This window comes from Panthera tigris, chromosome D3 (genome assembly GCF_018350195.1).
Source record: "Panthera tigris isolate Pti1 chromosome D3, P.tigris_Pti1_mat1.1, whole genome shotgun sequence".
Classification (NCBI taxonomy): Eukaryota; Metazoa; Chordata; class Mammalia; order Carnivora; family Felidae; genus Panthera; species Panthera tigris.
Genome location: NC_056671.1, coordinates 37,330,938 through 37,358,319, shown reverse-complemented (window position 1 = coordinate 37,358,319; position 27,382 = coordinate 37,330,938). Strand labels below are relative to the sequence as shown.

The 27,382-nt window shown below is 37.7% G+C and overlaps 1 protein-coding gene across 9 annotated transcripts in view; it reads left to right on the top strand.

Annotated features, from left to right (window-relative positions):
- The window catches only part of ARHGAP28 (Rho GTPase activating protein 28), a 203,899-nt gene that overhangs the window by 79,527 nt on the left and 96,990 nt on the right, over positions 1 to 27,382 (top strand). For 8 of the 9 annotated variants that reach the window (XR_006210106.1, XM_042962833.1, XM_007089475.3 and 5 more), the window contains one exon: positions 22,533 to 22,735. Coding sequence is in view for 8 of the 9 variants with exons in the window: in XM_042962833.1 (XP_042818767.1) it covers positions 22,533 to 22,735 (203 nt within the window). In the remaining variant the exon portion in view is untranslated. Of the gene's footprint in view, positions 1 to 22,181; positions 22,292 to 22,532; positions 22,736 to 27,382 lie in introns of those variants that run through there. The other variant, XM_042962829.1, reaches the window with a different exon arrangement.

Below are 27,382 nucleotides of genomic sequence, written 5' to 3'. Positions count from 1 at the left end.
TGAACATACAGGAGAAAGTTGTAATAACTGTTTCAGTGTCCTTGTTTATTAATTCCATCATCTGTGTCATTTCTAAGTCTGTTTGTATTAATTGAGTTTTCTCCTCATTATAGGCCATAGTTTCCTGTTTCTTTGCTAACCTGGTAATTTTTTTTTAATTGGAATTAAAGTTGTGAATTTTATCTTTTGGGGGCTGGATATTTTTATATTTCTGTAAGTATTTTTGAATTTTTTTCTGGCATTTGAAAACTGATACTATTGTGTCTTGCTTTTAAGGTTTGTTGGGTGTGACCAGAGTAGTATTTCATCTAAGGAAAAATTCTCCCTACTGTAGAGGTGAAATGCTTCTGAGTACCTCATCCAGGGTCCTATAAACCATGAGCTTTTTCACTTTAGTTGCTGAGAACACAAACTATTCCCAGCCCTCTGTGATTACTGGGATCCTTTCGTCTGGTGACTCCTGGCCTGGGCTAGTTTCCATATATGAAACCTGAAGATGTGAGTAGAATCCTCTTGAAAATCTCTAGAGTTCTCTCCATCTGGAGATTTCTCCTCTCCATTATCCTGCCCTGTGAGCTCCATGGCTTCCTTGACTTCTAGCTCCATTTCCTAAACCCAGACCAGCAGGCTTAGCTGGGTTCCCTGTTACTGACCCATGACCTGGAAGCTCTCTCTAGGCCATAATCTGGGGCCACTGTAGGACTCAACTTGTTTGTTTTCTGTTTTTTGAGATCACTGTTTTTGGTCTACTGTCATTCACTAATCTTGAGAATCTTTTAATATAGTAGTGTGTGTGTGTGTGTGTGTGTGTGTGTGTGTGTGTGTTCTTTATTTTAGGCAAGAGGTAAATCTAGTTCCTGCTACTTAATCTTGGTTGGAAGTCAGCACATTTATATTGTGGTCACATTATGTTGTGTTGGTCACAGAGGCTCTATTTATTTATCTATTTATTTTGCTTTTTTTTAGCTGAGTGCATCTGTTTATGCCATTTCTATTGATGTTTATTCAAGTTCACTGATTTTTTTTCCCAATGTCGAATCTGCTGTTAATTCCACCCAGTGGAAGTTTTATTTCACATGGATTTCTTATGTATAGAAATTTCATGGTTTGTATCTCTTGTTTCTTTCTGCATTATGTTCATGTTTTAAGTCCTTAAGTGTTTGTAATATTTTCCTTATAGCTGTTTTGACTTTTTTTTTCCTGCCAATTCCATCATCTCTGTGTATTTCTACTGGCTGACTTTATTCTGAGTCACTTTTTATTCCTTCTTCATATGTCTATTAATTTTCATTGGCTAGTTGAACTTGTGAATTTTAGATTGTGGCTTGACAGATTTTGTTGTATTTTTTTTAAAGAATTCACAAATTTGTTTTGGCAGACAGTTGGTGGAATTTTAGGGGGGGCAAATGCATTCTAAAGTAGCCTCTTGCTAGGTTAAATCCAATCCTACTAATAAGACATGAGCCTTCTAAGGTTTCTACTGTGTCCTGTTTGTTCTTCCATGCCCCTTTACCCTGGCTTATGTGAAGTCTGATGCTTTGTTGTAGGTGAAAGCAGAAGTCCACCTGACACATTTTTAGTATACACACCACTTTCTTGGCCCTGTTTGAACTCTGGAAAGTTTTCATATTAAAGCTTCCTGGTTCTTTTCCCACCTACTCTTGTGAAGGTTCAGTTCTGGAGTCCTGATAAGTGTTTAACCAAAGTGTCCATGCTGATGCCTGGAATAGTTTCACTTCTAGATCCTGCCATTCTGGTACTCTGACAAGCAAATTCTAGTTGACTCGGCCTTTCTGAGCTTTGATATCTGCTCCTTTTCCTCTTTGAGACTGCTGCTGGGTTATCTTCAGTATCTCTTTCTCTGTGAAATTGCCTCCAAATAGATAGGCATATCCATTGGGAGACTCACTGCCTTTGTTTGCTTTCTGCAGGCACCACAGTCCTGCACTGCCTGTTGTTAAGTTTAAAAACAATCGCTTCCCTTTTTTGTCCAGTTTCCTATTGTTTACAGAAGTAGGGTAATTCTGAACCCTGTTGGTCTCTCATGGTTGGAGATGGACGCTCACTTTATGAATTCCTAATTACACATCTGCATGCATGAGTACATACAGTAGTATTTGTTTTAGTTTAATCCATCCTTCTTAGAATAAAATCTCAATGAGGGCTAGGTTTTTTGGTTTATTGTATTTATAGTATTTAGAATAGTGTCTGGCACCTTGGACCTCATATCTAGTATTAATAGGTACCCAATAAATATTTGTTAAATTATTCATCATCATCATATTGTAGTCATTGTAGTCAGCAATACATTTTTATTCTCTTTATGCGTATGTTTCCTATTTCATCTTCACCTCTAAATCACTCTCAGATTAAATTCTTGGATACTTTGCAGAAATCTAGTTTTCTCTGTTCTGCTGCCAAACCAAAATTTTGGCTGATTGTTAAGAAAGTTGGAGCTGAGTAGAGGAAGTATTTGAGTTTAATGGTCTGTATCTTCATGTGAATTCTAAGGCAGTCACATACAAATTACTTTTACGTCTTTCATGCTTTCATGGAATTGCCAGTAAGTGCATAGATAGAAGTATGCTCAGAATTCCATCAGCCCAGGTTGAGAGGAATGCAGAATGGGTTTGAGGAATTCTTTCCTTCAGGAGAAGCCACCTAAAATGGATCTTAAGTCAGGAGGGGAGGGAAGACTCCAAGCATAGGGAAAACATGAGCAAAGGCACTTAGTCCTTAATCTGTAGGACTTGTGGTTGAGGCACAATGTATGACATTGTCCTGAAGTCTCATTGTAACATCCAGGTAGACATGTCCAGCATGCCATTGGATGAGTCTAAGAGAGTAGTCAGGAAAGGAGTTAAGGACTGGAAAGATACTAGCACATAGGTCAAGGCTAAACTCTGACATAGGAAGAGCTTTTTTGAAGGAGAAGAGTCTAGACTATATAGAATCATAAAGTATGAAGAACCTTGAGAGAGAGATATACGGATATATATAGGGATTGGTGGTTTAAGGGGATTCAGAAAGTACACAAAGAAATAATGGTTGGAAAGGTTTAATGAGAATCAGGACAGAGTGGTCTTGCTAGGAGAGAGTTGTGTTTCGCTAGAATTACTTAGGATAGGCATGGCGGGTGGTGTTTTTAAAAATACATATACTCAGGTCGTTCTCCAAATCTGAATAGAAATTTCTGTGAGTAGGAACCAATGATGTGCATTTTATAAAGTTCCCTAAGAAATTTTTCACAGAGTGAAATTATGAGCCACTGGAGTAAAGTTTCAAGAAGAAAGACTCATCAACCCAGTGAAATTTAAAGGAAAGTACTAGTCCAGTGGGACTGTAAAAGTATCCACAGTGTTTGGCCACTTGAAGAATATTCCTGGATTCTGAATCTTGTTGCTAGAAACTAAAGTCATGTTTTGCCAAGTTTCTTCAATAGTGTGTTAATGTAATAAGCATCCATTGAATGAATGAATAAATCATTAAAATGTAAGATTCTGAATGTTTTTGGTAACTCTTTTGGTAGATTAGAGAGAAGTAGTTTGGGGGAAGGAGGAAGAGGGGCAGGCACCATCTTTGAACTGGCTGATCGTTATGCTTTTTGAATTTGCTGATTATCATGCGGTCGCTCCTTAAAAGTGGAAATGGTCCAGCCTCCATTCCTTTGCAAAGTCTATTCTGTTCATTCAGTAAACATTTTCTAAGGGTTTGCTATGCAGCACTCCTTTAATATGTGTCTATTAAGTACATCCAAATATACTTTCTAGTACCGCAGACCTTACATCTTTCTGTTTATTATGTTCAGAAGTGCAGAGGTGTGTAGGAGAGGCTCTGAGGAAGCTTTCACTTACCATCATCCTGGAGTTTTTAACACTACAGATCTATTTCTTTTTCTATAACAATATATTTTTATGTCTTCTTTTGAGAAATACATAGTGCCTCTTTTCCTTTTTTCTTTCTAGAATAATAAAACCAATAAAATCTTTTATGAAAGAGCACATTTCCCAAAAGGTTACTCAAGTAGCCATAACTAATAGTCACAGCCTTTCCCATAGTTACTCATTTTTCATTAATGAATTATTATATATCCACATTTACCAAAAATTTAAGAAAACTGTTCTTTGGTATTGTTGTTAAAGATGTGATTTTAAAAGTTTGACTGGAGACTGACATTTTCCTAGAAGAATTCTATAATGGAAATAAATGGGAAACTATGAGTCATTTAGTAAAATTCAAGGTCAATGAAAATAGTTGTAGAGGTTGTTTATTGAATAAGAATGCCAAGGGGTCAAGTGGGGCAGAGATTGAGCTTTGCTCCATTAGCCAAACCACATTTTTTCAGAGAGGATAGACTTTACTGAATTCATACAGAGGTGCTATATATATGGGCTAGCAGGAACCCTTGTAGAATTTCATTTTATAATTCTACTTAAATACAGGTATCCTGTTAAGCAAAATCTGGTATTCTTTTACTTTAAAGAAGGAGCTTTTTCATGGAAAATGAAAACTCTCTTGCCCATTCATCAGAAAACCAAAAAAGCCTCAGCTTCTTTTATAAATAAATGCAAGTAAATACAGTGAAGTGAAAGACCTAAGTCATTTGTGTCATTTGTATTTCTTCTTTAAAGGGACAAAAGCTCAACAGTTTGGGGCACAACAGAGTGTATTCAGGGAATTACTGATTATCATAATTAATCCCAGCCAGTGGTAAAGAAAGAAGATAACATTACTTGCAAATGAGTGGATAGGAAGCCTTCGGAGAGGGAAAACTTCCTGCTGGGGTTACTCCTCTTAGAAAGAAAAAGCTTCCTCTAAGATGACAGAAAAGTAATCACTCTCCATTCCCCAGGGCATAAACTATTGATCTGGGGTTTATAGTTGTCTGTCTGCTTTCAGAGATCAGGTACTGAACTACTTAAGCTATTCATCTTGAACGTGGTAGAGCTTCAGAGGCATTGGCAACAAGAGCCCCCACCACGTGAAGTCAAGCATTATGAAATTAGTTATTTGATTCTCTTTTGGTGGAACTTGCAACTCTTACCTTCACATTTAACGTGGGCATTCAGGTTACTAGTCTATGCCTTTCCTGTCATTCTGTGAGGGGGACTTTGATGACCTTAAATTCTGACAGTTGTTTTGTATGGCATTTTTAAAGCATGTGAAGTGCTCCGACTGCTGCCTCTTAATGGTTTGCTGAAGGAATTTATCTTAGGATGAACAATGTTATAAGTAAATTGGAGATGGTGAGGTAGACAAGTAATTGAAAATACCTTTAATTGATTGATGATGATGATGATTACCAATAGCAACTGTAATAAAAATGTGAATTTAGAATTTATTATTTTACTTCAACCTGGCTGTGATACTTGGGAAATGTCTCTATATGCCACAAGGAAAATCGAGTAAAATGGAATTCAGCTTCTAGTTCCTCAAATGGTTTTAAGTAAAATACAAGAATTATTGATACTATTTCAAGAAATTCTAATACATTCTAAAATGCCAACCAATGGATAAATTAACAATGGGATTTATGTTTAATAGTGCTAATATATTCCTTTTAGACCAGATATTTAGCAGTTGTTTTTTTATGTGTGGTATCTGTATCTTATATACAACTTAATATAACCAGTGTATTTAGTCTGTTACACCTGTCAGCTTTATTTATTTATTTATTTTTTAATTTTTTTTTTCAACGTTTTTAATTTATTTTTGGGACAGAGAGAGACAGAGCATGAACGGGGGAGGGGCAGAGAGAGAGGGAGACACAGAATCGGAAACAGGCTCCAGGCTCCGAGCCATCAGCCCAGAGCCTGACGCGGGGCTCGAACTCACGGGCCGCGAGATCGTGACCTGGCTGAAGTCGGACGCTTAACCGACTGCGCCACCCAGGCGCCCCATCCTGTCAGCTTTATTAGTTTACTTTCAGATTTTTTAGAGAAATTTGTACTAAATTTTTTTTCTCTCTTGTGAAGCACCTTTGCATACATCTTTGTTCTTTAATGAAAACTTTGGGGACGGAAATTCCAACATATTTTTTGATAAAAAGATCCACTTGATTATCATTTGCATTTTAAGAAATACATTAATGGAAAAAAGAGAATAGCCTCTACTGTAAAAGTGTGAAGCTCTTGGGTTTTTTGGGTGAATGAGTGAAGAATGTAAAGTGTAAATGGATCAAGAGACTGGTGACTAGGGGAAAATGAACATGGAATTAGATATCAGGAGATTAAATTTGTAGTTGTAGTTCTCAGTAATTAGCTATGTGCTCTTGGATGAGTTACTTCATTTCTCGGAGCTTCATTTTTTTAAATGTGATGTATTTGAGTATTTCTCAAATTCCCTCTCAGATCCCCAAGTCTAGCTTTTCTGTCTCATCGGAAACCCTAGTTATTATGGCTTTCCAATTTAAACCTGTTTATACAAAAGTTAGGGGTAGCCATCTTAAAGTTAGCCAGTAAAAACAAATGGAACATAAAATTATTATTGCTCAAGGGGACCCCATAGAACTAAAACCATCATGGAATAAACTAAGTCTGAGTGTGGAAAATGTATTGTGAAAGAAAGAATTGAGAGATAATTATTCATCCAAATGACCAAGTCATTCTTGCCAGAATTTAGTAAGTTGGATTTATATTTCGCCTTGGATTTTTACTGAGTAGTTTAAAGTTGAGCTGTTATTGCCTTATGAGGAAAAAGGCTGAGGAAAACCTTTAATAAGATGGACTACAGAGCTGTTTAAAACCCGTGCATGTGAGAATGACCACGTGAGGCTCCAAGGAGAGGGACTACCCGATTATCCCTTTGATCTTGTTTATGATTTTGTCCTGCTATGGTTGAACTTTTGGAGTCGAAGAAGGGCGACAGATAAAAAAGAAATCGAAAAAAAGTATAAGGATGCAACAGAATAGAGTTTTCGTGTTTTGTGGCTGACCATTGAATGACTAGGTGATAGCAACAATAAATAGAGACCAGAGATGTGGAAGAAAAGAGATCACATGGTTGCATTCCAGCAAATCGTCACAGCCCGAGAGAGGCAAACTTTCAGACACCAGATTGGGAGACTCATCTGGTTAGTTACTTTGACAAGTCATGCATAGTAACACCAGCCACGGCAGGCCCTTCAAAACCACAGAATAAAAATGCACACTGACATTTGGTACTAAACAGTAGAGAGAATGTATAACTTGCTTTTGAATGAAAAAGACAATCTTTAAAAAAATTATTTATCTAGATTTCTTGGATAAGTGTAATTTTAGAAGCACCAAACATAGATATCTAAAACTGTTATAATGACATATATCACTGAATGTAGAAAGGATAGAATTCTATTAAAGAGCAAGGGAAAGCTTCTTTTTGCTTACATTCTATTTTATAGATATTTTTTTCCTGGATATCTCCTAATCAAATAAAAAAATACCAGCTTCTGAGTAATGATTAGGTGTCACCAAATTAGTTTTCCACTAATAATTTTAACTTATCTTTGAGGATAATGTGATGAGTCACTTGTGGGACTGACTGAGCTTCACCAAAATCAGTATCTACATCAAACTCATAAACTGTATATTGGTTTTAAAATACAACATAAAGCGTTCTTACTTGGTGATTTCCTGTGCCTTAAAAACAGCCATTTTAGCCTGTCACCTGTTTAGAGGATTATTAGTTGAACAGGTAACGCTGTTTCCCATCTGTGACTATTACTCTTTGCTCCAAGCAGCCAAAGAACCTTTTCATAGGGGTGTCTTTCCATCCATGACCCTTTTTTGAAAACTTGATTCTTTTTTGATTTTTAAAACTTATTTGAAATCCCAAAATATTTTTTTGAAGATATTTTTAGAGCAGTTTTAGGTTCAAAGCAAAATTGAAGAGAAGATACAGAGACTTCCTGAATATCTCCTGCCTCCCACAGGCACAGCATCCCCTATTATTAACATCCCCTACCAGAGTATTGCATGTTACATTAATGACCCTACACTGACACGTCGTTATCAACCAAAAGTCCATAGTTTACATTAGAGTTAATTATTGGTATTGTGCATTCTGTGGGTTTGGACAAATGTGTAATGACCTGTATCCGTCATTAAAGTATCATACAGAATATTTTCACTGCTCTAAATAGCCTGTGTGTTCCATGTGTTCATCCCTCCCAGCTCTCCTTCAGCCCCTGACAACCGCTGATATATTTACTGTCTCCATAATTTTGCCTTTTCCAGAATGTCATATAGTTGGAATTATATGGTATGTCGCCTTTTCAGAACATCTTCTTTCATTTAGAAATATACATTGAAGTTTCCTCCATGTCTTTTCATGATTTGATGGCTCATTTCCTGTTAGCGCTGAATAACGTTGCATTATTTGGATGTACCACGTTTATCCATTTACCTACTAAGGGATAGGATAAAGCTGCTATAAATATCGATGTTGCAGGTTTTTGTGTGGACATAAGCTTTCACCTTCAGTAAATACTGAAGAGAGTGATTGTTGTGTTGTATGATAAGGGTATGTTTAGCTTTACAAGAAATAGCCAAACTGTTTTCCAAAGCACCTGTACTGTTTGCATTCCCACCAGCAGTGAATGAAAATATTTCTTGCCCCACATCCTCACCAGCCTTTAGTGTTATCAGTGTCAAAACACTTTTAATTATCAAAATTTAATAAAAAGGTGATTTTTTTCTCATACAGTTTTTAATTGATGAATAATTCATATAACAAAATTTACTCTTTTTAAAGTGTACAATTCAAACAAACCAAAGTATACAATTCAGTGGTTTTTAATATAGTCACAAAGTTGTGATACCATCACTTCTATCTAATCTCAGAGTATTATCCTCATGCCAAAAAGAAACTCCATACCTGTTAGCAATCAGTCTCTATTTCCCCATTCCCTCAACCAAAGTAGGTGAAATTGAAGAAAGATTATATTTTGATTTTGTCGTGTGTGTGTTTATATATGCCCATATAAGTGATATACTCTAATTATGTGGTAGCTATATAAGCATTGATTCTCACTAGTGGTGTCTTTTGATAAAGCAGTAGATAGAACATGACATAGATTATTTTTATTTTTTTAATTAATTAATTATTTTTATTTATTTATTTATTTATTTTTGAGAGAGAGACAGAGCATGAACTGGGAAAGGGCATAGAGGGAGACACAGAACTTGAAATGGTCTCCAGGCTCCGTGCTGTCAGCACAGAGCCCGACATGGGCTCAAACTCACAAACTATGAGATCATGACCTGAGCCAAAGTCAGACCCTCAACTGACTGAGCCACCCATATGCCCTGGCATAGATTACTTTCAAAGTCAAGCATGTGGAGTTGACTTTCTTTCATAGCTAGAAGTACAGAAAAGCATGCTCTTCTCCCCATCCATCCTCAAAAAAGATTCCATCATTCTCTCTTGCAGAAGAGCTTGTTGTCCCATTAAAATCTCCCCACCTTGCAAGTTCCTGGGGTTCAGTGTTTAATGGTTGGAAGTTGTTCTCTCCATGTTGCAACGTTTGCCCTTCCTAGCCCAGTGCTTGTGCTCAGAGGTGTTATGTACATGCTTAAGAATTTAATTGCTGATAGGAACCTCAGTTAGTTAACAAAATTCCAGCTTTCAAAACCATTTCAAATATTCCCTGATGAGTGACTGAGATTTGTTTGCTGTTTTAAGCCTCCACCTAATCTACAAACACATTTTTCTGTATTTTTTTTCCTGCCAACAGAGAGGTTCAGGCAGACCTGCTTACCTTTTGATGGAGTGGTTTCATCAGCTTTATTCTTGTTCCCCAAAGAGGGGTGAGGCAGGTCAGGAGAGGAACAGAAAACCGGGATGGCAGGAAGAAAATGAAGGATGCCAGATGATATTGAAAGACAGAGTCAGTGAGCCTGAGAAAGAGAGTGGGAACCTGCTGTGTGTTCTTGTTTCTATTACTCTGAAACTATAGCTTCCCTTTATCACCGTTGCCTTTCAAGTGCTTTTTTGCAAGACATCCAAGTTGAGCTTGTTTATACACATGTTAGAATCCAAAGATTGCTGAGAAGCCAGTGCATAAAAACAAGGGATTTGTCGTCTTACTTTATCTAAATGGCCTCCTGAGGGAGCTAAGGGACAAAGAGCTGCATTACCGGGACTGTGCCTAGCTAGGGTCTGTCCCACAGAGTGAGCAATGTCACTTTGCAAGAGCCCTGCTGCAAACCCTCACTGAGGTCAGGAGCCAAGATGATGTCTCTAGATGGTCATGCTGTGGTGCCATTGACATCATTAAAGACAATGACAATGGAAAATCCAATCCTCTTTTAGAAAGAGGAGGGGGAAATCTTTAATTTTGGTATATTCTTCCTAATATTCTTGGAATATATTTGATTTGAGAACAGTGTGACTATATTCCTTGTATATTTAGGTAGGGATATCTTCAGCAGGAATAGTTTAACTCTGTAGTACACTGAGCAAGGCCAGACCAAGACATGAGATTAGGCATGCTAATAATTTGGCAGCTCTTAATATTGAAGATCATTACATTAGACACACCTTCCTTTAGGAGGCAGGTTATTGACTGGATTCTTACTTGAATAATCCTCTTAGTGGAGTGGAGAAGGCATATAATCTACTCTAAATGACTTATTAAAGTATTCCTTCTAGTTATATCATTGAGAATTATCTGGGCTGGAAGTAATAATAATGACAACAACAAAGATTAGCATAGTCTTCAAAAATAGGAGCTTGTTGTTCTCACATTTCTAGAAGACCAGAGATAGGCAGCATCTGATACTATTTTTGAGACTCAGTAATATCGAGGCTGATCACTGTAAGTTTCTTGGCTTTTCTCTCATCATTGCAAGATGGCTGCTAAAGTATCAGTCATCTTGTCTACGTTCCAAGAAGGAAGAAGGAGAAGAGAAAGCAATGGCACTTATTTTAAGAAAACAAAAGATCTCACTGAAACCATGGAGAAGAATTTTTCTGATGTGATTTGGCCAGAACTTAAGGGAGTTGAGGAAACAAGAAGGCTTGGGGATGGGGTTGGATCAGAGAGAAGTTCTGATAAATGCAGTTTTATTTATCTCATTTTATTTCTAGAGATATTTTAGTGCCCTCCATAATAGCCTGAACATAAATCTAGTTATGGGCATGCTAAAAAATTAAATTATAGCAGTCACTTTACATATGGGTTTACTATGTGCCATGCATTTCACATATTATTAATCCTCACTAATCCTCATAATAACCCCAGGACATGTGTATGATTAATATTCCCATTTTACAGATTAGGCAGTGGGGGACAGAGGTTCAATAGCTTGTGCAAAGTTATAGATCCAGCAAGTGTCAGAGCCCACATTGAAACCTGGGCCAGCTGGCTTCACAGTTTTTCTCTAAATCACCACATATTTCTTCTCTGGTACAAAGATATGTATAGTAATACACAGATACACTAATACCTGAGGGGACTTTTGAAATTAAGAAAGATTACTGTTAGGGAGAGCATTTGGACAGTATTGAAAAGGTTTGAATTTATATTCTGGCTCCATTGTCAATAGTCATTCATTCAGCAAATATTTCTGAGTTCCTGTTACTGGCCAGATACTGTGTAAATGAGACAGACATGGTTCTTCTATATTCTGCTGGGGAAAATCATTCCAGAAAAATGAAGTAAGTGAGTAGATGAAGTGTAAGTTGTTGATGGATGAGAAAAAGAAAGTGCAGAAAGCTGAGATGATGGATAACTGGAGGAATGCTAAGTTAGGATGGCCAGGAAAAGATCCCCCGAGGAGGTGACATTTACCTTGGGAGCTGAACGATGGGAAGCATCTTGGCATGGAAATAGGAGAATGTTCCAGGCAGAAAAACCGGTAAGAGAAAATTTCCTGAGAGAAGAAACAGCTTGGCTTTTTAAAGAAACTGAGAAAAGATTAGCATGCCTAGTGCTAATGCTGGGGAGAGTGATCTAAGGTGTGACTGCAAAAGCAGGTTGAGGACAGAACGTGCTGGGCCATGGAGTCCTAGAAGAGCATTTGCATTTTATTGTAATTGTAGTGGGAAGTTCTGTGTCTCCGCTTTGCTGTCAGTAACTGTTTCCCTCAATGAAATGTGAATTTTTGCTTTGGCTGCTTTATGGGGTGAATGTAAGGATCAAATGATGTAATGTGTATGGTAGTAAATTGTTATATGTGAAATTCTTTATAAGAGACAATAAGGGCCCATAGAGTATTTCTTAGCAAGAAGTATGTCTTTTAAAAACATTCTGCGGCATATACTCAGAAAACTTGGACTTGTGGTTAGACAGAGCTAGCAGTTCATTAGCAAATACGATGTTAAAGGAAATCTGATGTTTACAACGTTCTGTGGGATTTCCACTAACAGTTAGGAGGTAGACTAGGTGGTGGCTGACTGTCTTTCCTACTGTAACAACTAGAGAAGAACGGATAAATGTAAAAATCATTTATTTTATAAACACTGTAGTGGAATGCTGCGGACACGATGTCTAAAGGAGCTAAATTCCACGGAGGGCAGAGCTCTTCCTAGGTGACAGAGTCCAGCAGTCATTTCCCTCCCTGGGCACGTTTCTGCCCCTGAGTCTATGCAGTGCTGGGCAGACAATCATACCTGCCTGGGCAGAAGGCATCTGCAGGGGCAAGGAGACACCAGTGCAGCTGTTAATGGCTGTGTGCACTGGCACAGCAGATTGGAATCTGTTGAAGCCCAGATACAGGGTCTTCCACACCTAATAATCCTCTCATTTGGGATTTTTGCTCTGAGAGCAACAACACAGGAGGCTGGGGGCTAGACTCTAAAGCACAGAGAGATTTCTGAGTCCCACAGTGTTTATCGCATAGCCCTCCTGGAGGGAAGAACTTGTAAACACACAGGACTCTTAAAGCATTTAGAACTACAGGTAACCTACAACTAATTAAAGTTGCAATACAGCTCAGACCCCACTCAGCTCCTGATTGGAGTGAAGTGATCTGTGTCTCACTCTACCAGACAGAGGAAAAGTCTTGCCCTTCTGGGGGAAATTACTATTTATTCCAGTTTTCTAGAGCTCCCTTAAAAAATAATAAATGTCATACAACAAAAAGTTACGAGGTTTGTAAAAGAAAAGGAAAATGTGGCCCCCATTAAGAATTGACTGGTTTTTGATCAATGTTAGCAGGCACGCTGATGGCACAAGTGTTGGCATTATGAGATAAGAACTTTTAAGTAACAATGATAATATATTAAAGAAATGATAATGATATTATATGATATGATATATGATAATATGATAATGATATATTATATTGATATATATTAAATGATAATATAATATGATAATGATGATATATAGTGATGATATGATGACACATTAAATGATAATGATAATATATTAAAGAAATCAGAGGAAAAGTTGGACAGAATGGATTAAGGATGAATAATGCCAACAGAGAAATCGAATCTCTCAGAAGAGCTAATTTGACATATGTATTATGAAAAACCCCACAATATCAGAATTGAAGCATTCACTGGATAGACATACTAGATGCATAGAAGAAATGAAAAGTGAACTTGAAGACAGAGTAGTAGAAAATAAACTGTAGCTCAGAGAAGGAGTGGAGGATAAGGCAAAGCAGACCATGAAGGACATTTGGGACCATATCAAATGGCTATCATTCATGTTATTGGAGTTCCAGGAGACGAGGAGAGAGAGAATGGGACAAAAGAAATGGTTGAAGAGAAGATGGGTAATACTTCAAAATTGATGAGAGACATTGACCCACAAATTCAAGAAACGCAGTAAACCTCAAGCAGAATAAATACAAAGAAAACCCCAGTGTAGGCATTTCATAATTAAATTGCTAAAAACAAAGAGAAAGAGAAAATCTATGAAAAAGTGGCTAGAGAACAAAAAGACATTATATTTATAAGAATCTCAATAAAAAATTATAATGGACTTCTCATCAGATTCAGGAGTCCAGAAGACAATGGAATGGCATCTTTAAAAGGTTTTGAAAAACAACAATAAAAACTGCCAGCCTAAAATTCTGTGCCCAGTAAAAAAAATTCACCAAACCGAAAATGAATTAAAGACGTGTTCAGAAAGAAACCTGAGGGAGTTTGTTGCCACCAGGTCCACAGTATGACAAATGCTAAGGTAAAATAGAGGAAGTGCCAGATGAAGTCCTCGAAGCTGATAACAAATGATCTGTTATGGGTACAGGGGCATGCAGAAAGAAAGAGCGCCAGAAGGGATACATATAAAAGACTACTTATTTGATTTGTGAAAAGATTATTGACTTTTTAAAAGTCAGTTGATCTGTGGAGGGAGAATTATACTCTTGTATTTACATTGTTCTGAAGTTACAAAATACTCATTCAGTGTAGACAATAAGAAGTTACAGATCTCCAATAATCATTGCAATGTAATACAAGTTATATCTAGAAAAATAATGGAGGGAAAAATGGAATAATAAAATCATTGTTAATGCCACTTTGAATTCATGGAAATCACTATGCACTCAAAATCTAATTTGAAACCTAATGCTGTTTTCCCAACAAAAGTTGCTGTGTGATACAATTACTGTCTGTGTTTCAAGTAATATTTTCCTGGTATTGTTTTGGAATTTAAAAAATACAAACAGTTTATGAAGATTAAGCTCTATTTATCCTAATATGGTGAGGTATGAAGCTACAGATTAAAGGCTCATCAAAGTGTTGGATGAGCCTGAGGATCATAATTATGTAATGCTTTAAGACTGGTAGGTCGTGGTCCCTACTCTACCCTGGGATGAGGAGGGAAATATTTGGATCCCTAACTGAAAAAGCGAGAACTCTTCCAAATGTGCTCGTCCCCAAAATACTGTCTTACTTCTTTGCCAAAAAAAAAAAAAAAAAAAAAAAAAAAATCATGCAATTATTGGATTCTTTGGGTGGATTACCTCAGAATGAACCAATGTGTTACTCAGATACTCATGACCTGTATTTCACATTTGATTCCCCTACCCCAGCAGAATGTTACGGTGATCTCTTCTCTGAGATTCCACCAATGTAAGCTTTGCATGAGTAAGAAATTGTGTGCTGTAACTAAAACTGTCATTAGTAGCCCTAAATGTGTCTGCTCCTCATCTTCTAAGATGTACTTATTCTTTCTCAAGTTTCTCACTTCTTCAGACATTTTCAGTGCCTGGATATATCTGCGTGTTTGCTTAATTTCTAAGATAACTTATGCCAGTCCATGCAGTTATTGAGGTGATATTTCTGTGCTGGCACAGAAAATATATGTATGACATATTTTTGAGTAGGGGAAACAGAGCAGCTTATAGGCAAATACTGATGTGATACAGATGGAGAAGACCTTCAATTTCCACTTTATAACTTATGTATGATTTAAACTTTTATGCTTTCAGTACTGGGTTATAGTTTTTAAAAACTTGGTCCATGACAGGACACCTGGGTGGCTCAGTCCGTTAAGTATCTGACTTCGGCTCAGGTCATGATCTCACGGTTCATGAGTTCGAGCCCTGCATCAGGCTCTGTGCTGACAGCTCAGAGCCTAGAGCCTGCTTCGGATCCTGTGTCTCCATCCCTCTCTGCCCCTCCCCCACTCATTCTCTCTCTCTCTCTCTCTCTCTCTCTCTCTCTCTCTCTCTCGGTCTGTCTCTCAAAAGTAAATAAACACTAAAAACAAACAAATAAACAAAAAAAACTTGGTCCATGTCTGTCATTAATACTGTAACTTTTTCACAAGTCAAGCACATTCATTTTTGAAAGATATAAACCTAAAAAATATCCATAACTAAGAAGGTTTTGGGCTTCTGAATATGGTATATGAAGGGTAGTAAGCTGTGTAGCAGTGGTAATTGGATACAGTTTATAAGATGTTTCTATACTAGAATTATTGAAATTAGTGGCTTTCAGTATTGGTCTTGTTGCAAAAGGGAAAAGTCTTCAAAGCATAAAAAATAATGAAGGAAGCTACAGCCATCATGATACCTGTGTCGATTTCTATCTCTACCATTAGAATATATCTGTCTTCGGGCACCTGGGTGGCTAAGTGAGTTCAGCTGACTGACTCGTGATTTTGGCTCAGGTCATGATCTCATGGTTCACACGTCGGACTCTGCGCTTACTGCCTGTAGCCTGCTTGGGATTCTCTCTCTCCCTCTCTCTCTGTGCCCCTCCCTCACTCATGCTCTTTCTCTTTCAAAATAAATAAACATTAAAAAAAAAAAAGAATATGTGTGTCTTTCAGACTATAAAGAATTCAGTAGAAAACTCTTACCACCCAATTGTTAAAGCTGCCTGAAATTCACAGCATAAGAAAATAAAAGGGATAGTTCGTAATTTTCTGAAATGCTTTGAGTTTTAAAAATAAATTGGCTAACTCCCTGCCAGTTGATGTTCAAAACTCGCACTACTTAACAGTATGGTAGTGTCAGGATCAGTGGTAAAATGCCAGAAACTTCTGCTAAAAGTGATTTGGAAATGTAGGATTCCTAGAGACAGTATTGAGCACACGGATTTGTTTTCTTATTCCCCTGTCTCTCTGTTTGCTCCTGCATATCAGTGTGCTTTGCATATGGTATAGGACATGGCTAAATTCTATAGCAGTCCTCTGCTGCTCTGCATATAAAAATGAAACTGCCCTGAGTCATAATGCCACAGTTGGCCTCTTTTCATCTGGGAGTTCTTGTTTTGGGTGAAACAGCTCGGCCTGCACACTGGTGAAGAGGTAGTCTCAGCGTTTTGGTCAGCTCCAGTTGAGCCAAGGGAGAACAAGGCAGGCTTGGAGTTCTTTGAAAGAAGGTGCACAGTCACTCCAAATTGGCAAATTAAAAAGAAAAAAAATAATGTCAGAACAAGAATAGAAGATCATACTGCATAAAGTAGCTCAGTTATTCATGGTTCAGAACCAAAGTGTTCTTGTTAATCAAACATTGTTCCCAGGGAGTATGAGATTTGTCAATCAGATACCATAGAAGTGAAATATTTTTTGAATTGTTTCCAGTTTTATTGAGATATAATTGACATATAACATTGGGTTAAATTTAAGATGCACAACGTGTTGGTTTGATATGTGCACATGTTGCAAAATGATTACCACAACAATGAGGTCACTTAACACATCACCACCTCACATAAAAATACTTCATTTTATTTTTATGCAAATCTCAAAAATTTCCCAGAATTCTAGCATTTTCGCATATATTTCCCCCATTGTGCCTCTGGTTTTTTAAACTCACATTTGTTGGATATTTTTGTGTTCTAAATGTACACATGTGCTAACTTATTTAGTCCTCGCAGCGGCCCTATGACAAAGTGCCCCATGAAGCTGTTCCCTGCTCTGCTCAACTGTGTATCTGCTAGATTGGAGGTAGCCCTGTTGTGGCCCTCCTAGATCGCAGGAGTCTGCACTGCCCTCCTCAGTGGTTTGACCTTGCCTGTAGCGATGATCCAGTTCTCCCTGAACTCACTATGTATGGGTCTTTGTGTTCCAGGTCGGTGCCCCCTTCCTCATCCTCATGTAGGATTTTTCCGTTTAATGTTACAGATTATTTCCTCACACTACTATCTCAGTATTTAAGTAGCCAACTTAAATTTTTTTTTCAATTTTTAATAGTTCTGATAAGTTACCATATTAACCTTTTTTTTTTTTTTTTTTTTTTTAGAGAGAGAGAGTATGAGTGGGGAGAGGGGACAGAGGGAGAGAGAGAGAGAGGACGGGCTCTTTTTAAAAATATATATTTTAGTGTTTATTTTTTGAGAGAGAAAGTGAGCGTGAGTAAGCAGGGGAGGGGCAGAGAGAGAGGGAGACAGATCTGATGTGGGGCTCAGTCTCACAAACCATGAGATCATGACCTGAGCCAAAGTTGGAGACCTAACCGACTGAGCCACCCAGGTGCTCCAGAGATGGAGAGAAAATCTTCAGGTCTCTCTTAAGGTTAAGGTTGATACCACAACCCTGGGATCACGGCACGAGCTGAAATCAAGAGTCGGATGCTCATCAGAGTCACCCAGGCACTGCCGCTCTTAACCATTTTTTTTTAATTTTTTTTTTCTCTTAACATTTATTTATTTTTGAGACAGAGAGAGACAGAGCATGAACTGGGGAGGGTCAGAGAGAGAGGGAGACACAGAATCCGAAACAGGCTCCAGGTTCCGAGCTGTCCGCACAGAGCCCGACGCGGGGCTCGAACCCACGGACTGTGAGATCATGACCCGAGCTGAAGTCAGACACTCAACTGACTGAGCCAGCCAGGCACCCCAACCACTTTTTAAGCATACAGCTAGTTCAGTGGTATCAAGTATATTCACATTGTTGTGCAACTACCTCTACTATCCCTCTCCAGAACTCTTTTTCTCTTGTAAAACTGAAACTCTATACTCGTTAAACAAAAATTCCCCATTTCCTCAGCCCCACAGAGCCCAGAAAGCACCACTCTGCTATTTGTCTCTATGATTTTGACTTCTGTACATACCTCTTATTAATGGAATCATACAGCATTTGTCTTGTGACTGGCTTATTTCACTTAGCATAATGTCCTCAAGGTTTAGTCATGTGGTAGCATGTATCAGAATTTCCTCCTTTTTTAAGGCTGAATAATATTTTATTATATGTATAGACCACATTCACTTATCCATTAATCTGTCAAAGTTGCTTCCACCTTATGGCTATCAGGAATAACACTGCTATTAACACAGTGTATGGATTTCTCTTTAAGACCCTGTTTCAATTCTTTTGGGTATATATACCTAGGAGTGGAATTACTGCATCAAATGGTAATTCTATATTTAATTTTTTGAGGAACTGCCATACTGTTGTCCACAGAAACTTGACTTACCAACAGTGAACAAGGGTTCCATCTTCTCCACATTCTTGCCAACACTTGCTTTCTCTTTTTTTTGATAGTAGCCATCCTAGTGGGTGTGAGCAGCCAACTTTTTACACCTTCTCTGTCATCATCTTAGATACTTTTCCAAAGCTAACTTTTACTATACGTACTTTTAGTTGAAATATAGTTGACATACAATATTATATGAGTTTGAGGTGTCCATCATAGTGATTTGACATTTATGTATTTACAACATTTACAAAAATTCTTCCCATGATAACTGTAGTCACTATCTGCCACCATACAGTATTATTACAATATTATTGACGACATTCCCCTTGCTGTACCTTTCATCCCTGTGACTTATTTTATAACTGGAATTTTATGTCTCTTAATGTCCTTCAGCTGTTTCACCCATGGTCCTAGTCTCCTCCCCTCTGGCAACCATCAGTTCTCTGTATTTAAGAGTCTGTTTTGTTGTTAGTTGTTCATTTGTTTTGTTTTTTAGATTCCACATATAAGTGAAATCCTATGGTATTTGTCTTTCTCTGATTTATTTCACTTAGCATAATAATCTCTAGGTCCATTCATGTTGTTGAAATGGCAAGATTTTGTTCTTTTTAAGTCTCAATAATATTCCATATTGTGTGTGTGTGTGCATGTGTACATATATACATCACGTTCTGTATCCATTCATCATATCAATGGACACTTAGGTTGCTTCCATATCTTGGCTATTATAAATAATGCTGCAATAAATATAGGGGTGCATATATCTTTTTGAATTAGTGTTTTCATTTTCTTCAGGTAAATACCCAGAAGTAGAATTACTGGATTGTATGGTATTCCTATTTTAAAAATTTTGAAGAACCTTCACACTGTTTTTTTGTAGCGGCTTCACCAGTGTACATTCTCACCAACAGTACACAGGCATTCCTTTTTCTCCACGTCCTTGTCAAAACTTGCTATTTCTTGTCTTTTTGAAACTAGCCACTGTGACTGGTGTCAGATGTCAAAATGGTGTCACTCATTTTGGTTTTGATTTGCATTTCCCTGATGATTAACAATGTTGAGCATCTTTTTATGTGTCTGTTGGCTATTTGTATGTCTTCTTTGGAAAAGTGTCTATTTAGGTCATCTGCCCATTTAAAAAATTTTTTTTAACGTTTATCCATTTTTGAGAGACAGAGAGAGATAGAGCATGAGCGGGAAAGGGGTAGAGACAGGGAGACACAGAATCTGAAACAGGCTCCAGGCTCTGAGCCGTCAGCACAGAGCCTGACATGGGGCTGGAACTCACGAACTGCGAGATCATGGCCTGAGCCAAAGTCGGACACTCAACCGACTAAGCCACCCAGGAGCCCCATTGTCTGCCCATTTTTAGTTGGACTTTTTTTTGGTATTGAGTTTTATGAGTTTTTATATATTTTGGATTTTAACCCTTTGTGTAGCCACACACCAGCAGACTCTAAGCCAAGGGTAGATGATGGTCTGGCAAGGCTAAAAGAGTGACTTAGAGACAGAGATCAAGACATAGGTTTATTTGGGGAACTTACATACAGGAAATCCAGGAGTGGCCAAGTGGACAAAGCATCCACTTCTGGAATCCACATGCAATAAGTTTTTATAGTGTAGCAACTAGCCTACCAACTATCTGTAGCCCTTCCCTTCCATGCACAGCCAGTGTTCCAAGGAGATTGAGGCCTAGCATCCAGACATTCTTTGTTACAAGAGAGATATTGGGTTGGCCACCATTGGATCTCCTAACCTTGAATACTGAACAACATGTTCTTCTACCTATTCTGTTTGATGGGAATATAGAAGGAGGATAGGATCTCTGCATTCTCAAGATAGTGATTAACACAGACATTCAGGGTGTGCTTGCCCAAACAGCCTTCTAGTACGTACCATACACCCCTTACCACATACATCGTTTGCAAATAACTTCTCCCATTCAGTAGATTGCCTTTTTGTTTTGTTAATTGTTTCCTTCACTGTCCAAAAGATTTTAGTTAGATGGAGTCACAATTGTTTATTTTTGCTTTTGTTGCCCTTGCCTGAGGAGACACATTGAGAAGAATACTACTAAGACTGATGTCCAAGAGTTTGCTGCCTATGTTTTCCTTTAGGAGTTTTATGGTTTCAGGTCTTACATTTAAGTCTTTAATCCATTTTGAGTTTATTTTCGTGTCTGGTGTAAGCAGGTGGTTCACTTTTATTCTTTTGCATGTACCTGTCTAATTTTCCCAACACCATTTATTAAAGAGACTCTCTTTTCCCCATTGTGTATATTCTTGCCTCTTTTGTCATAGATTAACTGACCATGTGAGTGTGGGCTTATTTCTGGGCTCTCTATTCTGTTCCGTTGATCTACGTGTCTTGTTGTACCAGTACCATGCTGTTTTGATTACTATAGCTTTGTAATAATAATTTGAAATCTGCAATCGTGATACCTCCAACTTGTTCTTTCTCAAGATTCCTTTGTCTCTTTGAGATCTCTAAAATTCCATAAAAATTTTAGGATTATTTGTTCTTGTTTTGTGAAAAATACTATTGTTATTTTGACAGGGATTATGTTGAATTTTTGGATTGCTTGGGTAGTGTGGCCATTTTTACAATATTGATTCTTCCAATCCATGAACATGGTGTATGTTTCTATTTATTTGGGTCATCTTCAACTTCTCTCATCAGTGTCATATAGTTTTCAGAGTAGGGGTCTTTCACCTTCTTGGTGAAATTTACTTCTAGGTCTTTTATTCTTTTTGATGCATGTGTAAATAGGATTGTTTACTTAATTTCTCTTTCTGCTAGTTCATTATTAGTGTATAGAAATACAACAGATTTCATCAGCATGTTAATTTTGTATCCTGCAGCTTTATTGAATTCTTGTGTTAATTCTAATAGTTTTTCATGGTATTTTGGGGGTTTTCTATATATAGTATCATGTCATCTGCAAATACTGACAGTTTTACATCTTTCTTACTAATTTAGAAGCATCTTCTATCTTTTTCTTATCTGACTGCTGTGGCTAGAACTTCCAGTACTATATTGAATATAAGTTTGAGAGTAGACATCCTGGTTTGCTCCTGATCTTAGTGGAAAAACTTGCAGCTTTTTACCATTGAGTATGATGTTAGCCGTGGGTTTGTCGTATCTGGACTTTATTATGTTGAGATATGTTCCCTCTATACTTATTTTGCTGAGAAGTTTTATCATGAGTGGATGTTGAATTTTGTCAAATGCTTTTTCTGCATCTATTGAGATGATCATATGGTTTATATCCTTTATTTTGCTAATGTGATATATCCTGTGATTGATTTGCAGATATTGAGCCACTCTTGCATCTCTGGAATAAATCCCACTTGGTGGTGAATGATTTTTTTAATGGATTGTTGAATTCAGTTTGCTAATAATCTGTTGAGGATTTTGCATCTGTGTTCATCAGAGATATTGCCCTAAACTCTATGCTTTGGCCAATACAAGTAACTGCATGCTTTGTAAGTGTGTGAAAATTATAAAAAGTATTATCACGGTGATTCCTACATGGCCAGAGAATCATTATGAATTATAGGGAATAAAAAAGAAGGGCCACCACTGAGTGGAGATTATTCTCTCAAAGCCCACTCTGTCACACTTAACTCTATTTCTCCATTGATTTTAAACATAAATTTTATTTCATGATTTGTAACATTAAAAGACACTAATTTTTATTAACAACAGATATTGTTCTTTCCTCAGAAAATCTATTCCTCGCTGCCGAAGAATTAACAGAATGCTCTCCAATGAGTCCCTACATTCGCCTGCATTTAACCGTTCCAACTCACAAGCCTCCATAGACAGCACCTCCATGGAGGACTTCTTGCGGGAAATAGAAAGCATTAAAGAGAGTAGCATGAGAGCACAGGAAGAGCAGATACCAGCTGAGGTCAAGCCTGTGGATGGTAAGGTGTTGGATCTGTCTTCCCGTGTGTTTACTATCTTCCTTCGTATGTCTTGTTGTGTTCACAGATGGAAATCATTCTAGTAGTAGTTTAACAAATGAAATCAGTAGAATTTGGCATATCAGCTACCAGCTCCCACTCATTTATATCTGTTGGACTGGCTCATGGTGACTTCTATAAACAGTGACATGTCCTAACAAGAAGAGCTGTCAACATCCAACTTGATTTCTGACGTATCACTGCTTAGGCATGCTGTGCCTATCATTGATTTGATTCATTATCATCTGGCAGATTGAGTATTCTAATTTTGATGGCTTTTACATTTGTACACTTGACTATTCATTACAAAAAAAAGAAAGAGAAAGAAAAAAGATGCCAGTATAATTGTAGAGGAAAAAAATATTTGGTTTTGCAGCATCTACTAGTATTAATGTATTTAAGGAATAGATTATCTTGTATTTCTCAAAGTAAAAGCTATGTCAAATATACCAATTTTTAGTGAAACTAAACAGAAGATTGAGAACTAGAAAAAACATAATTGTCCTTAATTATTAAAAAGAGCTAAATTACTACCTTTGGATTAAAAGTATAGGTCATCTCAGTTGCTCTCTATCACCAAGTAAATACATAAGATATCCAAGAAAGACTGAAGGTAGTTAAGTAAGTACCCACCTAAGAATGTTTCCATTAGCCAGTGATTAATCTCAAGACAATGACCAGAACTTTTAAAAAGTTTTCATTCTGGGGCACCTGGGTGACTTAGTTGGTTAAGTCTCTGACTCTTGATTTTGGCTCAGGTCATGATCCCCCGAGTTGGTCTCTGTGCTGACAGTAGGGAGACTGCTTGGGATTCTCTGTCTCCCTTTGTCTTTGCCCCTCCCCTGCTTGCATGCACACATTCTCTCTGTCTCTCTGTCTCTCTGTCTCTCTGTCTCTCTCACTCTCTCTCAAAAATAAACATTAAAAAAAAGTTTTCATTCCTCATTCCTTTGCATGTAAGTCTGTCCTTCTTAGGTCTGAAAAATAGTAGTTTATGTGCACCACAATTAGTATATTTCACAAATCGTTAGAAATAAAAGTCCCAGGGGCGCCTGGGTGGCGCAGTCGGTTAAGCGTCCGACTTCAGCCAGGTCACGATCTCACGGTCCGTGAGTTCGAGCCCCGCGTCGGGCTCTGGGCTGATGGCTCGGAGCCTGGAGCCTGTTTCCGATTCTGTGTCTCCCTCTCTCTCTGCCCCTCCCCCGTTCATGCTCTGTCTCTCTCTGTCCCAAAAAAATAAATAAAAAACGTTGAAAAAAAAAAAAAAAAAAGTCCCACCACACATTGAATGAAAATCCGTTCAAGGAAACCATCTCCATCAGTGTGGTGTATTCTTACTCCATTTACCTACACCCTTCCATCTTGCCTTTTTAGATCCAGAGAGATAGAAAGACACATGAAGGAAAATACCTTTTATTCTTCATCCCTTTTTTCATACTAGCTAGCTATCTGTATTAAAAAAACATGAGTTCATACTAATAACCTTCCATTCCAATTCACCACCACAAGATTTGTTGTTGCCTTCTTCTTTTTTTTTTCTGTATTTATAACTCCTCCAATAATGAGAGACACCTGGTTTCTACTATCATTTGGTCAAACCTAGAGTACACAGAAAATATTTTCAGGTTTGCTAACCTAAACTTCTACAAAAAACATACTTATTAACTAGACTTTCGTATTTATTTACGGATTTTTTCCCCTTGAACTATTCACACAGAACTTTAAGTGTACAATTCAGTGATGTTTGACTGATCCTAACTTTGTAGCCTCACATTAATCAAGAAAGATTAACATTTTGGGCAACTCAGAAAATGTCTTCATGCTTTTCCCCAATCTTGTCACTCCCATGACTGCTGTTCTCTGGCCAGAAGCAACCATGATTCTGATGTTCTTGTGTCATAGATTAGTTTGAAGTTTCGCTTTTTTTTTAAGTATATTTTTTTAACGTTTGTTATTTATTTTTGAGAGAGAGACAGAGAGAGAGCAGGGGAGGGGCAGAGAGAGAGGGAGACACAGAATCCGAAGCAGGCTCCAGGCTCTGAGCTGTCAGCACGGAGCCCAACGTGGGACTTGAACTCACAAACTGTGAGATCGTGACCTGAGCCAAAGTTGGCCGCTTAACCGACTGAGCCACTCAGGTGCCCTGGGGTTTCGCTTCTATCACTTCTTTCACTGAACATAGTGTTTTTGAGATTCATCTGGTGTATCAGTAGTTGCTCTCCTTTTGTTACTGGGCAGTTTGTATTAGTTTCCTCGGGCTGCTGTAACAAAGTACCCCAAAATCCCGTGGCTTAAAACAGCAGAAATTTACTTTCTTGCAGTTGTGGAGACTGGAAGTCAAGGTGTCAGCAGCTTCTCTGTTCCATTCCTTTCTCTTAGCTTCTGGTGGTGCATGCAACTCCTGCTATAGGCAGCAGCGCTTGGTACTGTTGTAGGTGTGTAACATCTACACATGTTGTACCACCATCAATACAGCACTGTTTATATGAACATACATTTTTTTTATTGTGGAACAATTTAAAATCTACAGAAAAACTGCAAATACAACTTAAATAACCTTCTTTTTGGTCTGGAGCCATTTGACCATTTGAAAGTAACTTGCCAACTGCCCCTGTTACTCACAAGTACCTTAGGTCTTTAGATCTATAGAATATATCTAAGATATAATATATGTATATTATATGTTTTAATTTTGTAAAATATATATACACATACACATACACTTTTGTCTATCTTGTCAGTTATGGATAGGAAGTTGGTAAAATCTCCAACTCTAATGATTGAGGATTTGTGTGTGTGTGTGTGTGTGTGTGTGTGTGCGTGTGTGTGCGTGTGTGTGCAGCTGTTCTGTATATAGTGACAGTATAACTACTGAAATGAAGAAATTATTATTATTATTTTTAAATGTTTATTTATTTACTTTTGAGAGAGGCACAGGCACAGGCAGGGAAGGGGCAGAGAGAGAGAGGGAGACACAGAATTTGAAGCAGGCTCCAGGCTCTGAGCTGTCAGCACAGAGTCCAATGCAGGGCTCGAACCCATGAACCGTGAGATCATGATCTGAGCCAAAGTCAGTCACTCAACCGACTGAGCCACCCAGGCGTCCCAAGAAATTATTTTTGATGCATCACTGTTATCCAATCCTGACTGCATTTAAATGTTGTATATTTCCTATATTATCTTTTATAACAAAAGAATCCAGTTCAGAATCACTTGTACTTCATTGCCATGTTTCTTTTGTTTCTTTACATCTAGAATGGTTTCTCAGGGCCTTTATATATATATATATATATATATATATATATATATATATATATATACACATACATACATACATATATATATATATATATATATATACATACATATATATATATATATATATACACACACACACATATATACACACACATATATACATATATGACCTTGAAGCTCTTGAAGATTACAGGCTATTTTGTAGAATATTCCTCTGTTTGGATTTGTCTGGTGTTTCCTGATGATTCAGATTCAGGCTCTGCATCTTTGCAGATCATGATGCTGTCTGTATTCTTTTCATTGCGTCCTATCAGGTGGCATATAGTTTTGATTTTCCCATTAATGATGATGTCTACTTGAATCACTTCAGGTGGTATTAACAAGGTCTCTCCCTGTGAAGTTACTACTTTCATCTTTGTGATCAATAAATATTTTGTGGAAATCAAAACCACACTCAGATACCACCTCACGCCAGTCAGAGTGGCTAAAAGGAACAAATCTATAGATGCTGAAGAGGATGTGGAGAAACGGGAATCCTCTTGCATTGTTGGTGGGAATGCAAACTGGTGCAGCCGCTCTGGAAAACAGTGTGGAGGCCTCAAAAAATTAAAAATAGATCTCCCCTATGACCCAGCAATAGCACTGCTAGGAATTTATGCAAGGGATACAGGAGTGCTGATGCAGAGAAGCACTTGTACCCCAATGTTTATAGCAGCGCTTTCAACAACAGCCAAATTATGGAAAGAGCCTAAATGTCCATCAACTGATGAATGGATAAAGAACTTGTGGTTTATATACACAATGGAATACTACATGGCAATGAGAAAGAATGAAATATGGCCTTTTGTAGCAACGTGGATGGAACTGGAGAGTGTTATGCTAAGTGAAATAAGTCATACAGAGAAAGACAGATACCATATGTTTTCACTCTTAATGTGGATCCTGAGAAACTTAACAGAAGACCATGGGGGAGGAGAAGGAGAAAAAAAAAAGTTAGAGAGGGAGAGAGCCAAACCATAAGACACTCTTAAAAACTGAGAACAAACTTAGGGTAGATAGGGGGTGGGAGGGAAGGGGGGGTGGGTAATGGGTATTGAGGAGGGCACCTGTTGGGATGAGCACTGGGTGTTGTATGGAAACCAATTTGACAATAAATTTCATATTAAAAAAATAAAAATAAAAAATAAATATTTTGTGGAAATAAAATATTCTATATCAAGCTGTCAAATTATTTCTTTTTTATGTTTTATTATTTATTTTTTGAGAGAGAGAGACAGAGCATGAGCAGGGGAGGGGCAGAGAGAGACAGAGACATAGAATCTGAAGCAGGCTCCAGGCTCTGAGTTGTCA